Raw genomic sequence first — 15,902 nt, 5'->3', positions numbered from 1 at the left:
AAAAAATATGGGACAATTTGGGGGAGAAAGGGAATAACAGTTCCAATCCACAAATGGGGCAGATCTTACACAACTTATTTAGGTTTTCTCTCAGTAGTGTTTTGTAGTTTTCAGTGTATAGGTCTTGCACATTTTGTTAAATTTATCCCTAAACAATATTTTTTGTAACTGTTAAGTGGTACTGTCTTAAAATTATTAATACTCTTGTTTGTGATTTTTTTTTTTTTTGAGACAGAGTCTCACTCTGTCATGCAGGCTGGAGTGCAATGGCATGACCTCGGCTCACTGAGACCTCTCCCTCCCGGGTTCAAGCGATTCTCCTGCCTCAGGCTCCAGAGTAGCCGAAATTACAGGCACCCACCATCATGCCCGGCTAATTTCAGTACCTTACAAAAGTACTAAAGAGACGAAGTTTTACCATGTTGGCGGGGCTGGTCTTAAACTCCTGACCTCAGGTGATCCATCAGCCTTGGACTCCCAAAGTGCTGGGATTACAGGTATGGGCCACCACACCCAGCCTACTATCTTATCTTTAGTGCGTCCTGGATTTTTACAATTCATTTTTCAGCTAACATCATCTTCCTCTTTGATAACTACAGTGAATGACACTGACTTTGAATTTTACACCATGTATTCCTGAGATAAACTCCATTTGTTTAGTCCGTTCTAATTTGAAAATGAGAATTTGTTCCAATGGGATTGACATATTAGGGAACAATAGCAGCATAATACAAATTTCCTATTTGCTTATATACGATCTCATTGGTGAAAAACTAGGTGAACACAGAAAACTGTGTTTAATTCTGCATCCAACAGAATCAAACCACCTGGAGATATTCCCAACACACACCCTAAATATCTATCAGCCATCTCTCTTTACCGCCTGTTATGAGCCACACCCAGTTTACACCTAGTGTTATGTCTCTCTTTACCGCCTGTTATGAGCCACACCCAGTTTACACCTAGTGTTATGACTTCCCAACTTTAGAAAATCCTCCTTCCACAGCTACACAAAAGCGCACAAGTTGCAACTCTCCTGATGTCCACTTGCACAAACCAAACCTCAGGGCTTATATGGTGTAGTGATTATTTTTCAGCCATTTACATGTGGACTGGTATAACTCTTGTGCTCCTATCTTTTCTCCCATTGTGTCACTGATGAAGGTTCTGAGTATTGTGTACCTATCTTCTCCATAAGCTCTGATAAGCTCTGTGGTGTTTATTCATCATGTTGGATGGTATGGTATGGGGATTATTTTAGAAACACACAGGTTGCATCATAGCAGAACTAAGTGCATTGTCTTTTTATTTAGATATATTGCTGGACTTGGTAAGATTTAATTAAGATATCCATGTCTAGTTCACGTATACGTCAAAAGTAAAGTAGAAGTTCTTCTTCAAAGACTTTCCTCCTCATCTAATTAGGAATAAATAGTAACTTCTCTCAGAAGCAAAAATTTTTTTCAGACATGTGCTAACATTCTTAAATCATCTGCTAGCCGTGATGAGGAAATCAACGTACTTTATGTTCTCAGCGCCCACAATTTAGCCTGAATTTGCCCTGGCATGCTTATGGTGGTCCAAGCAAGCATTAGGGCATAGCCTGCTGCTCTTCCTTATTTGAAGGTGATTTTACCTTTCTCAACATTCCTCCTTCCTTTGTTCTGCTCTCTGCCTTTGTCTCTTTTAAAAAGTTCTAAGTTGCTAGTCAATCAGGACAAATAAGGAAGGTGAGGTCCCATTCCAGCCAATGGAAACAACAGTAAGGTAGATGCATCAGGTTATAAATGATCCTCTTTGTTTGGTGTATTCTCGCGACAAAACTGATGGCGAGTGCACCCATTCTGCACAAAGTAAAAACGGCCTTGCTGAGGAAACTGAATTTATGTTCAAGTGCTATTTCTTTACGGCACCAAGAAGACGGAGTCTTGCTCTGTCGCCCAGGCTGGAGTGCAGTGGCACCAGCTCGGCTCACTGCAAGCTCCGCCTCCCGCGTTCACGCCATTCTCCTGCCTCAGCCTCCCGAGTAGCTGGGACTACAGGCGCCCACCACCATGCCCGGCTGATTTTTTGTATTTTTAGTAGAGACGAGGTTTCACCATGTTAGCCAGGATGGTCTCGATCTCCTGACCTTGTGATCCGCCCGCCTCGGCCTCCCAAAGTGCTGGGATTACAGGCGTGAGCCACTGCGCCCGGCCGAAACAAGCATTTCTAACATGTATTAGTCTGTAGTTTTCTTGTCATTTATAACAGGATAATGCTGGCTTAATAAAATAGGCTGGTAGGTGTTTCCTACTCATCTATTTTGTGAAAAAGTTTGTATAAGATTTATATTAATCCCAGCACTTTGGGAGGCCGAGGCGGGCAGATCACGAAGGCAGGAGATTGCGACCATCCTGGCTAACACGGTGAAACCCCATCTGTACTAAAAATACAAAAACAAAATTAGCTGGGCGTGGCGGCGGGCGCCCGTAATCCCAGCTACTTGGGAGGCTGAGGTGGGAGAATGGTGTGAATCCGGGAGGTGGAGCTTGCAGTGAGCCGCGATCGTGCCACTGCACTCCAGCCTGGGCGGCAGAACGAGACTCCATCTCAAAAAAAAAAAAAAAAAGATTTATATTACTTCTACTGCCTGCCACATACACCTTTTCTCATTTTTTAATTTCAGTTTTCTTTTTTTTTTTTGGTGAGATGGAGTTGCACTCTTGCTGACCAGATTGTAGTGCAATAGTCAATCTTGGCTCACCACAACCTCCACCTCCCAGGTTCCAGTGATTCTCCTGCCTCAGCCTCCCAAGTAGCTAGGATTACAGGCCTGCGCCACCACGCCTGGCTAATTTTGTATTTTTATGAGAGACGGGGTTTCTCCATGTTGGTCAGGCTGGTCTCAAACTTCCCACCTCAGGTGATCCGCCTAGCCTCCCAAAGTGCTGGGATTACAGGCTTGATCCATCGTGTTTTGAGATGGAGTTTCGCTCTTGTTGCCCAGCCTGCAGTGCAATGATGGAATCTCAACTCATTGTAACTTCCACCTCCCAGGTTCAAGCGATTCTCCTGCCTCAGCCTCCCGAGTAGCTGAGATTACAGGCATGTGCCAACACGTCCAGCTAATTTAGTATTTTTTTTAGTAAAGGTGGGATTTCTCCATGTTCGTCAGGCTGGTCTCCAACTCCAAACTTCAGGTGATCTGCCCATCTCAGCCTCCCAAGGTACTGGGATTACAGGTGTGAGCCACTGCATCCAGACAATTTCTACTTAGTTTTTGAGATGGAGTCTTGCTCTGTCCCTAGGCTAAAGTGTTGTGGTGCGATCTCAGCTCACTGCAACCTCTGCCTCCCGGGTTCAAGTGATTCTCCTGCCTCAGCCTCCCAAGTAGCTGGGTCACAGGCATGCACCACCATGCCCAGATTTTTCCATTTTCAGCAGAGCTGGGGTTTCACCGTGTTGGCCAGGTTGGTCTCGAACTCCTGACCTCAAGTGATCCTCCCGCTTTGGCCTCCCAGAGTGCTGGGATTACAGGCGTGAGCCATCACGCCCGGCCAGTTACATTATTCCTAATGACAATTCAGTGGTCACTCCTCTTACCTTCAATCCTTTGTATGTAATGAATTTCTTTGTTCTGGCTACATTTGTTTTTTTTTCTTTCCTCGAGACAGGGTCTTACTCTGTCACTCAGGCTGGAGTGCAGTGACACGATCACAGTTCACCACAGGCTTGACATCTCAGGCCGAGGTGATCCTCCTACCTGAGCCTCTCAGGTAGCTGTGATTACAGGCACCCCCCAGCAAGCCCGGCTAATTTCCCTATCTTTTGTAAAGACAGGGTTTCACCATGTTGCTCTTGAACTCCAGGGCTGCAGTGATCCACCCACCTTGGCCTCCCAGAGTGCTGGGGTTACAGGCGTGAGCCACCACAACAGGCCTGTTCCGGCTACTTTTAAAGATCTCTGTTTATCTATGGTCTATTTGCTTATTACGTGCTTTGGTGTGCTTTTCTCTATTACATCTTCTGCTTGTTGTTTCATCAGTAGTTTCTGGTAGCTTGTTATGATGCATCCTGGTATAGTTTTCTTTATATTTATTTTGCCTGCTATTTTTCAAGCTTCCTGGATCTGTGCATTTATAACTTTGCTGAAATTGGACAATTCCCAGGCATTATTTTTTCATGATTTTTGTTTCCCTGTCTTCTCTGTGAATATAATCCATATATTAGACTGTTTACAGGGTACCAAAGGACATTGAGGACACGTTCAATTTCTTTTTTTTTTCTAGCTTTTCCCTTACTGTGCTTCTACTGTCCTTTCACTTTTGCAGTGTATAATGTGCTGTCAGGCTTATGATGAAAATTTCTTATTTCGGTTGTATTTTAATCTTTTGAAGTTCCACTTGGTTCTCTGTTGTATCTTTCATTTATCTTATTATATTCATGTTTTCCTTTAAGTAATAGAGTTCTTCTTTGCCATTCTATTGTCTCTGTCATTTCTGGATCTGTTTCTATTGCCTGATTTTTCTCCTAATTATGTTCAGGTTTTGCTTCTTTGATGCCACACAATTTTCTACTAGATATTGTGAATGTTACACTGTAAATGCCTGGATTTTTTTTTTTTTTTTTTTTTGAGACAGGGTTTCATTCTGTCACCCAGGCTGGAGGCTTGAGTGCAGTGGCATGATCTCAGCTTACGGCAGCCTCAACCTCCTGGGCTCAGGTGAGAGGAATTACAGGTACATGCCACCATGCCTGGCTAGTTTTCATATTTTCTGTAGAGACAGGGTTTCACCATGTTGCCCAGCCTGGTCTTCAACTCCTGAGCTTAATCCTCTGCCTGCCTTGACCTCCCAAAGTGCTAAGATTACAGGTGAGAGCCACCATGCCTGGCCTGGAGGATATTTCTGAAATGGGTCACTTACATAGCCATTGGCAGGCCTTGGTTCCTTACTTGGTGGGCTTCCCTGTAAGCTGCTTGAGTGTTTTCTAGACGTGGCAGCTGGCTTCCTCCAGAGTGAGTAATTTGGGAAAAGGCAAGGTGGGGGCCACAATGTCTTTCATGACCTAGTCTTAGAAAACCACACACTTTCATTTCCACAATGTCCCGCTGGCTACACAGGTAAAACCCTACTCAATGCAGGAAGGGTTAAGAAAAGGTTGTGAATACCAGGAGACACGAATCACTGGAGGCCACTCTGGAGCTGAGCTGACACAACGAGTAAACTCTCACTACATGTAAATAAGGCAGGGACAGAAAAATAATTTTGCTTCTCAGGAAAATTTTTGAATGAATATACATATATTTGTTCAAATTCCCAAGTTATTTGACTCTGCCTCTTACTTTACAGATCATGTTATTATACTCCAGAGATTGGAAGGGGGAGATACTTATTTAGTAAATTGGAGACTATAAATTAATTTCTTACCGACCACCATCAGTGTGAACTCAAAACCTTTTTTCACTGATTTTCGGTGAACTTGATTGGGGAGATTTGCAAATCCAACATAGCCAGGAGTTTCTGGATTTATAAACTGAGTTGGCTGTTGCTAAACAAGATTAAAAACAAACAAACAAACACCTTAGTAGTTGCTTTTAAGATATAATCAGACGTGAAACATAGGTTATCAGTAGTTTTCACAAATTGTTTTAAAAGTATAAACAAACACTTCCAGAAAGTCACACTTCTATCAGAAAACCAGCAGTATTCAATCAGGAGCATTAAAAAAAGAAAAACTAATCTAGTGTAACTCTTTAGTTATATGCTGACTGAAAATTAACACTGTGTTAATCAGTATTGTTTAGGAATTTAACAATACATGGAAGACACATGCTTAATACATCTTAACGCAATTTCAAATTTTGACTTGAGAGACTATGGAGTTCCAGGAAAATCAGTTAAGCTTACAAAGTACTGCTACAGCTGACAGTACTTTGAATGAATGGTTTCATTCAACAAACTTGGCTAAAGAATAGCTTCCCCCAGGTATTAGGTTTGTGATGCATTTCTGAAAAGTATCCACGAAAAAGGCATCTCTCTTGCTGGGATTCTAGCTCTATAGAATAGTTTCACCGAGGGTGAGGCAGGCAAATTAGAGGTGGGAATGTTGAGTATCTAGCGTCAAAGACCAAGAAAGAACAGACAGAATGAGAAGATCATAGCTGACTACACTGAGGCATCAATATTTCTTGGTAGAATATCTGATGAGAGAGAGGACAGAGATGTGAGAAGACAAGAATAGCAGAAGTAAAACCAGAATCTAGACAGTGGCACACTGAGAATGAGAAGAAATTTAAAAAATCAATTAATTAATTGAAAAAGGCAAGATATAAAATAGTATTTCCTTTAGGACTACATTTTGCAAATGTATAGTCAAATGCACACACGGGTGAAAAAGAATATATGTAGCATATTAACAGTGGTTATTTCTGAGTGGTGAAAAAAATGACTTTTTTTTTTTTTTTGCTTATCCGTGTTCCACGCTAACACTGGTATAAAATGCAAAAACTGGTATGATGATTTTGCATTGGATAGTAATGAACACCCATAGGACTCAAAGATAAAAAACCAGAGAAATAATAATCTTGCAACGTTAACCACAAGTTCTGCTTTTCTCAGCATGTTCTTTAGAACTAATTTCTCTCTGAACTAACTTGTAAGGGCTGATTTAAACCAATTTATCAAGTCTAAGAGCCCCATCAATTTCATCATAATAAATTATTAGAATTCTAAATTATTTGGTCTGCTGGGAATGTACTAAGGGGGCTAAAAGGACTGTTACTGATGTGTGTGAAAAAAAAAAAAGTAGAAGCCTGAAAAAAAAGAGAAAGTTCCAAGCTTTCAAGATGACAACCAGGCCGAGCGCGGTGGCTCACGCCTATAATCCCAACACTTTGGGAGGCCAGGGCAGGTGGATCACGAGGTCAAGAGATCAAGACCACCCTGGTCAACATAGTGAAACCCCATATCTACTAAAATACAAAAAATTAGCCAGCGTGGTGGCAAGTGTCTGCAGTCCCAGCTACTCCAGAGGCTGGAGGCTGAGCCAGGGGAATCACTTGAACATAGGAGGCTGAAGTTGCAGTGAGTTGACATCATGCCACTGCACTCCAGCCTGGTGACAGAGCAAGACTCCCGTCTTAAAAAATAATAATAATGAGGCCGGGTGCGGTGGCTCAAGCCTGTAATCCCAGCACTTTGGGAGGCCGAGATGGGCAGATCACGAGGTCAGGAGATCAAGACCATCCTGGCTAACACGCTGAAACCCTGTCTGTACTAAAAAAAAAAAAAACACAAAAAACTAGCCAGGTGAGGTGGCAGGCGCCTGTAGTCCCAGCTACTCGGGAGGCTGAGGCAGGAGAATGTTGTAAACCCGGGAGGAGAAGCTTGCAGTGAGCCGAGATCGCGCCACTGCACTCCAGCCTGGGTGACAGAGCGAGACTCCGTCTCAAAAAAAAAAAAAAAGAAATTATAATAATTAAAAAAAGACAACTAAATTAGAACTCTTTGTCTTACTGAATCAAATACATCAGTTGTATTAAAAATAATGAATCGTATAAATCCAACAGTCTGAAAACATAAAGCAATTTCTCCTTATGCTGTAGATACATGAAGCATGATCTTACCTTAGACATCTTTTGTGAAGCTTCGTCTGTTAAAAAGAAAAACACACAGACACACATAAACGCACATACATAGTATGCATGTATACACACGTATATTTAACAGAATGAACTGACCTGTAAAAACACTTACACATAGGCAATGTAAAAAGAAAATACAATTTCAGAACCTTCCAAATTTATTTTGCCAAAGGGAAAAGTTAGGCGCTGACAGCGGGCTCGTGTGATATTACTACTTTCATTCTTTCTGACTTTTGTGTTTAGATGTACACATTAACCAGACTCCCTATTCTTTATTCAAACCTAGACTAAACGACTGGGAGATAAGAGATCCTTATGACTGTTACTTCTTTACAAAAGGAAGTTAAACAAATCCCTTCAAGTGTAATCAATAGTAGCCAATCAAATTTGTAACTTTAAATGAGCCTTAGTACAGAAAATGTTGTAATTCTGTTTGGCACCTTCATTTTGCCTATATAAACAATCCTCATTTTACCCCACCCTGGGAGCACTAATCACCATTCTTTGGTGTAGCTCTGCTTATACTTTGTACTTAAATGAATTCTTTTAACTGAATCAGGAGCCTTTTGATTATTTTAGGTGACAGCATCTCAATTACTTCAATTATTTCCCTAGGAATAAGACAAGCATCTATCATTACAAGGGTTAAATTCGATTTAAAAAAATAGGCTAGGTGTGGCACTCTCGCCTGTAATTCCAGCACTTTGGGAGGCCAAGGTAGGCAGACCACTTGAGGTCAGGAGTTCGAGATCAGCCTGGCCAACATGGTGAAACCCCATCTCTACTAAACATATTGATTCAGCCAGGCGCGGCGGCATGTGCTTGTGATCCCAGCTACTCAGGAGGCTGAGACAGGAGAATCACTTGAACCTGGGAGGTAGAGGTTGCAGTGAGCTGAGATCATGCCACTGCACTCCAACCTGGGCGACAGAGCGAGACACCCTATTAAAAAAAAAAAAAAAAATTAGATGGTGGCTGGGTGCAGTGGCTCATGCCTGTAATCCCAGCACTCTGGGTAGCAGAGGCAGGATTGCTTGAAGCCAGAAATTCAACACCAGTCTGGGCAACATAGCAAAACCCTACCTCTACAAAAAAATTAAAAAATTAAAAAGAATTTTAAGTTGATAAAAACAACTGTATCTATACATGTACACATATATTCCATATTTTCAATAATATTCCAATTTTTTTCAGTACTGATTATATGTTAGACACTAGGGACACAAATGGGATACACACGGATATACACTTCCCTGACCTCTGGAATTATGTCATTTCCCCTCTCTCTTTGAAACCTTTCAAGGAGTAAGGGACGCCATTACATACAGACTGTAACATGAATATGTTTGCCACCCATCTGAGTTTCCTAGAGCTACCTGAGAACTAGAATTTGACACTGGGGTACAGGGAGCAACGTGAACTACATTTATGAGGAAAGGAAATAGGACTGAAGGCATCTGAGTGTTTGAGAAATGTGACAGTAGTTTTAAAGATACGTGGAATTTTTTTTTTCTTTTTGAGATGCGTCTGGCTAATTTTTTTTTTTTTTTTTTGTATTTTTAGTAGAGACGGGGTTTCACCGTGTTAGCCAGGATGGTCTCGATCTCCTGACCTCGTGATCTGCCTGCCTCGGCCTCCCATAGTGCTGGGATTGCAGGTGTGAGCCACCGCGCCCGGCCAGAGATAGTGGAATTTTTATACAAATGTTAGAAACCCTGAAGCTTTGGAAAGCATGGAGTCTGTCGGCTCACTTTCAGTAACACCACCAAGAAAGAGGACTGCTGTCAAATTTTATTCCCTGTGGAGCTCAGAAACTTATTAAAAAGCTTCTCTCACTTTGCCTCTCGATTCCCCTCCCCCAAATCTTAACTTCCTGAATACTGTGTACTCTGTTTCCCCTTTGACTGGAAATGTTCCCAACTACCTTGGAAGAAATGAGATCCCTGCATCCCCAGTGTTATTTGGCTTGGTTAACCGAAGGATGGTAGCAGAAAGATTCAGGAGCCTTTAACCTCAGCAAAACCTAAGAATTGAGGGCAAGTGTGAGTGTGGAGTAGAACTTCCTAAAGGGAAACAGAACGGTCAGATGGAATATAGACAGTTTTGGCAGAAGGAGTTGGCATCTTGTTTTCAAATAATATACAGGTAAGTATCTGATTATGAAAGTTAAAAAAAAATAATTGTTAAAATAACATATTAAGAGAAAAATATGGAGGAAATAGCAACTTCATCAAACCAGCAAAAATACGGAAAAGGAACAAGAAGAAACAAAATCAGAAGTAATCCTAAATCAACACAATGGGGACAAAATTCAAGAACATCAGTCATCAGTACAAATGTGAAATAACCAAATTATCTGCTTAGAGGAGGAGACAGATTGGCCTAAAAAACAAAAAAATAGTCCAGCTATAAGGTATATGCTTAAAACAAAGGAACAAAGAAAGGCTGAAAATAAAGGGACAAGGTAAAAAATAGCAGGCTAGTACAAACATGGAGGAGCCACAACACTATTATCAGCCAAGGTGGGAATCAGAGTAAAAATAACTAAGCAGAATAACAGGGATAACAAGTTATAATGATAAAAGCAACAATTTATAGGGAAGATACAATATTCATAAGCCTATATGTTCAAATAATCACTGTAGATAAACACATAAAGCAAGGACTAGGAAAAATACAAAGTTAACTTAAGAAAAACACAATTCAAGTGAGAAACTTTAATAGTTCTCCGAGAACTGGACAGATTCAGTAAACACAGTATGTGCAAGGACAGAGAAGAATTGAGTACTACAACAAATAAATCTGATTTAGCAGACACAGAGAAACTTGAATCAATACCTTAAAAGATGTTTAAAGTCATATATCTACCATAAAAAAAAAAAGCCTAACCAAAATTTGAAAAACATTTTTACAGTCAATGTTCTCAAATAATGATCTGCTTAAATTGGGGGGAAAAAGATGAAAAGTAACTCCCAGTAATTTGTAACATTACTGGATATCCCTGGGATCAAGGAGAGTAACAAAAGCAAAGCCACAAGCAATCTCTAGAAAGCAATGGAAGGAAGATAAAAGCAAAACTTACAAGATACAACAGGAAATCAATAAAGAGAAAAAATGAATTATGAGCCGGGAAAAAAGAAAAGTAAACAAATCCAAAAGTTGGTTTTCTTTTTGTTTTTTGGAGATGGAGTTTCATTCTTGTCGCCCAGGCTGGAGTGCACTGGCGTGATCTCAGCTCACTACAACCTCTGCCTCCCGGATTCACACAATTCTCCTGCCTCAGCCTCCGGAACAGCTGGGATTATAGGTGTCCGCCACCACACCCAACTAATTTTTGTGTTTTTAGTAGAGATGGGGTTTTACCATGTTGGCCAGGTGAAACCTCCTGACCTTAGGTGATCCACCCATCCTGGTTTCCCAAAGTGCTGGGATTACAGGCGGGAGCCATCACGCCCGGCCTCAAAAGCTGGTTTTCTAAAACAAATTCCTCACAAGCCCAATTAAGGAAAAAATAGCAAATATAGAAAAGAGCTAAAATAATGACAGAGGAGTCCACATGTAGCAAAATGGCCACAAATCTGAAAATGTAAAAAAAGGGCACCGTAAATTACCAACACAGAACCAAAAACTGGAAAATCTGCAGGAAACGAGTATCACTGAGCAGCTGATTAAAGATACCAGTGAAAAGGACCAAGACTTGACGTTAGAGTTGAACTCCATCTAACCTTGGACAAGACCAAAGTCATTTAACTATTCCAAGCCTCTACTGAAAAAAGGGAAAACCGTTTGTTCTATGAAGACAGCACAGTTTCAGTAACCAACCCAGACGGAGACATAAGAAAGGAACAAAGGAATGAATGAACACCATAGGTCAATCTCACTCACAAATAAAAATGCTAAAATCCTGAGTAAAATATTTGCTAGCAATTAGATTGCAGGAATGTACCAAAAGCATCTATCAATATTAATCTAACACCACAATACTGGGAAAAAAAAATCATGCATTAATAGATGCTGATGAGACATATAAAATTCAGCAACCAAACGTAATGAAAACACTAAGAAAACTGCTGGCAAAGTGTGGTGGCTCACGCCTGTAATACCAGCACTTTGGGAAGCTGAGGCAGGAGAAGCGCTCGAGCTCAGGAGTTCAAGACCAGCCTGGGCAATGTGGTGAAACAGTGTCTCTACAAAAAATACAAAAAAATTAGCTGGGTGTGGTGGCGGGCACCTGTAGTCCCAACTAAGTGGGAGACTGAGGTGGGAGGATCCCTTGAGCCCAGGAGGTGAAGGCTGTAGTGAGCCGAGATGGTGCTCCTGCATTCCAGTCTGGGTGACAGAGTGAGACTGTCTCAAAAAAAGAAAAAAAGGAAAACTGCTTAAATCTAATCAGAATATTTCTGAAAACCAATGGCAAATGCTATTCTCTAAACAATAGAAAATTAAATCTATTTAAATGACAACCGATAATTAGGCAGGAATGCCTTTCCATAATTATTTTAAAACACTTACATGAAAACTTTTACATGAAGACCTATACAAAAAGCGAACAAAACCCTCATGTGCTGTCCATTATCCAGCTTCAACAATTAGCAACTCAAGGTCAATAATGTTTCATCTATTTCCACAATCATCACTGCCACTGCCTGGATGATTATGAAGCAAATACGAGATACAACATTTCATTTATATTCCACTATGCATATCTAAAAATAAGGGCTCCTAAAAATGACAAACCATCACCCATAGCTAGTTCCTTAATGCAATCAAATATCCAATCAGTATTCATATTCCCCATTCTCTCATTTTTTTTCATGTGAATCAAGATCCAGGTAAGATGTAGACACTGCAATTTCACCATGATTATTTACTACTACCTTGGTGAGTTTACTGAATATAATGAAACAAGAAAATGAAAACAAAACACTTTTTTGCTGATTGGACTGAATACACAGAAAATACAAATACTCGGCTGGGCGCGGTAACTCATGCCTGTAATCCCAGTACTTTGGGAGGCCGAGGGGGGCAGATCACGAGGTCAAGAGATTGAGACCATCCTGGCCAACATGGTGAAACCCCATCTCTACTAAAAACACAAAAATTAGCCAGGTGTGGTGGCGCAGGCCTGTAGTCCCAGCTACTTGGGAGGCTGAGGCAGAATCGCCTGAACCCAGGAGGCGGAGCTTGCAGTGAGCTGAGATCACACCACTGCACCAGCCTGGTGAGAGCAAGACTCCGTCTCAAAAAAAAAAAAAAAGAAAATACAAATATTCTGGTTAAAAAAATTCTAGAATAAGATAATTTAGTAAGGTAGTTGAATATAAGACCTCAAGTAAGTCAAGTACCAGCAATGAATATCAAGGAATAGAAAAGGGGGCACATCATTTACAACAGAGTTTTTAAAAATCCAAACAAGTAGGGACCAAACTAGAAAACAGGTCCTACATAAATCAAATCACTTTTATTTTCCCCAAATCAGCATATAATTTAGTCCATTTCTAACTGGAATCCCTAATGGTGTGGCTTTTTTCTTAAACGATTGGATAAAATGAGCTTCAAGTTCACATGGAAGGATTAAATGCCAATTCTGAGGATAGAAAAGATCAGGCACTTGCCTTACTACCTATTACATGCATCTGATTTCAAACCCACACAGTGCAACATAAAAATACCATAGAGCACCTCTCCCACACCTCCACAGAACCCCCTCAGCCTCACTGAACCCTGTGCACACATATGGGAAAATGGAGAAACCATTTGTCTTAAACTGACATTTCAACTTTGCTTTGACTTCACCAAGTTTCTCCTGCTATCTGTTTTTTTCAGAAACGTAACTTGGATCCACAATGTTTTCTCTCATAATTCATTAACTAATGTGAAATGGAAGGTGAAAGACGAATAATGAACCTTTGAAGCACATGGTTTTCAGTGAGAAAGCCTTGATCCAGCAACACAAACTGCCAACCACTGTGATTAACTTAAACACTGGGTGCAAATTGGATCAAAAATGTAGTCAAATGAAAATTTTATTTCTTCAGATCGTGTTTATTCCACATGCCAGAAGTTGTTTAAAGTTCTTTAATCTTGACCCACAGCTTATTTCTTCCACAGAAGACGCGCATCCCAATACATATAAAAAACCACTTTTCCCAAAACAAAAGATACAAGATGAAGAACATCCTGCCATGTAGAACTCGAAAGGTCCATGATCTCTTATTCAAAGCATCTGGATTCTTTGGGTTTGGGGAAGGTCCATGTTCAACATAATTACATAACACTCCTAACAGGGACTGGGACAGGGATAAGTGGCATGTATGACCACTAACAGAATAGACTATACAAATGGCCTCACCTCAATTCTGCTGCCAAATGAGTTTCGGTGTTCCCTTTCCTCCACACGCGCGCGCACACACACACACAAAACAAAACAACAGCAACAAAAACCCACAACTTTTTCTTTTACAGCAGTTTCTGTATGCTGGTATTGGGAATAAAAAGGGGCCCTGAGTTACATTTATGAATGATAGAGGGAAACCCGGGCCCCTTTCCCTAGGTCACACTGGTAGTTTAAAAGTCAGTCAGAATGTAAATCTAGTCTAATTAAAACGCTCTTGTTCTTTATTCTGGGCTGTGGCACTGGTGAGAGAGATCAAGGTGGAAGTCGCGGAAAAAAAATCAGGACAACCTTTATAGCTAATGAGATCAATGCCAAAATGAGACATAACAGTACACATCGTGAGTTAGGATGCTGGGTGGTGCCAAGAATCCACTAATGGGAGCTATCAAAAAATCAGTGAAAACAATGAAGCTCAAATCAGAAGTATCAAGAATCGGCTTTCATGACCCCTACACCATCATATTTTTCTTTATGACGGCAAAACTATTTTGAAACACTAAATATATCGCCAAGTACTGCGATTTAAGTCATTCGAAAAGTACTTGAGAATCTACTAGGCGACAGACACCAACCGAGGCAATGGGTATGGGTGACAATATTAACATGTGCCCTGCCCCTCACGGTACCAACAGTCCAGTGGACAAACACCATCTGGAACATGAGGCAAACACCTAAGCTTGTCTGGAGGAAATCTAATTTGGGCGGAATCCCACAAGCAGGGACTAGGTAAGGAGAAGGCAGTTAAGGTGGGAGGTAACCAGATTTAAGAGTTTTTGGGCCATAGCCAGAAGTGTGGAAGTTTGAACTACAAGAAGTTCAGTACAGTTGGGTCATGCGTTTGCGTGGACAGAGGGTCTGGGGGTACCGACAAGAATTAGACCGAAAACGTAAAAAACCAACGAGGTGTTATCTGGGCCCGAAGGCCAGGTCACAGTTGGGACTTCACTGGGATTATGGAGACCACAGGTTTGCTTCTCCTCCCCGGACAAACTCGGCGGCCTCCAACCCCATCCCCTACCCCCTGCTGCCTGTCCGTGCCTCGCTGGTGCAGCCCTTCGTCGCCTCTCCTCGCCGAAGGTACCCGCAGGCAGGGCCTAGTGGCTCTCTCCCCGCTTATCCGCCGCATCCAGTCGATGGGCTTGGAGGTTTGGGAGCTGGCCAGTCCTCCACGCCTCCGGGAGGAAATGGCACCGTTAGAAAGACAAGATGGCCACACAAGCGCTAAGTGTTCCTCGGGTCTAAACCTGTATCCTCCCTCCAAGCACCAAACCTCCCGACCTCGGCGGCACTCGACGCCCCGAGGCCCAGAACCGACGACCGCGCAGTGGAATTCCCTTAGGGTCGCCAGGGGGTCACCGGAATCCCCACTCCCGCGCCCGGCCCTGCCCGTGTCGGAGCCACTGTCACCGGCACTAGGACCGCCCGGGACAGCGAAGCCCACGATAGGGGCCGAAGAGCCCGGGCCCGGCCGCCCCTCCCCCCACCCCGCCCCGCCGGCACCCCAGGGCGGGCCGACCACCCCCGGAGGGTATGGGACGAGCGGGGCGTCCTCCGCACCTCCTCGGGAGGGCCGGCCCGCAACTTGTGCCCCCGCCACGGCGGCGTACACTGGCTAGACACTCACCCGCCAAACAGCCCGAGAATAGGCACCGACCGACCGCACCGCGGACCCGCCCAGAGCCCGCGGCCGGCTCACACCCCGTCCCGCCCAGCGCGCAGGCGGATTGCGTCACCGCGTCACCCCGCCCCTTTGCCAACTCCTTCCTGGCTCAGCGCGGCCCGGCCTTCTTCCCCTCCCCCATGCGGCCGGCTTCCGAGTGCGCAAGCCCAGACTCGTTCGCGTTGTCCGCCTCTGCGCAAGCGCCGTGCTCCTCCCAC

At 42.7% G+C, this 15,902-nt stretch overlaps 1 protein-coding gene across 4 annotated transcripts in view; it reads right to left on the bottom strand.

Moving 5' to 3' along the window:
* Positions 1-15,902, bottom strand: part of SEPTIN2 (septin 2) — a 40,156-nt gene that overhangs the window by 23,896 nt on the left and 358 nt on the right. For 2 of the 4 annotated variants that reach the window (XM_015111558.3, XM_077958134.1), the window contains exons 1-3: positions 15,649-15,722; positions 7,610-7,635; positions 5,412-5,532 (exon numbers count right to left, since the gene is read on the bottom strand). In XM_015111558.3, the coding sequence (XP_014967044.1) occupies positions 5,412-5,532; positions 7,610-7,618 (130 nt within the window). In that variant the 5' untranslated portion in view covers positions 7,619-7,635; positions 15,649-15,722. Of the gene's footprint in view, positions 1-5,411; positions 5,533-7,609; positions 7,636-15,648; positions 15,723-15,902 lie in introns of those variants that run through there. The other 2 variants (XM_015111559.3, XM_028831357.2) reach the window with 2 other exon arrangements.

Source organism: Macaca mulatta, chromosome 12, assembly GCF_049350105.2.
Source record: "Macaca mulatta isolate MMU2019108-1 chromosome 12, T2T-MMU8v2.0, whole genome shotgun sequence".
Classification (NCBI taxonomy): domain Eukaryota; kingdom Metazoa; phylum Chordata; class Mammalia; order Primates; family Cercopithecidae; genus Macaca; species Macaca mulatta.
Note: the sequence above shows the minus strand (reverse complement) of the source record. Positions and strands in the feature narration are given on the sequence as shown.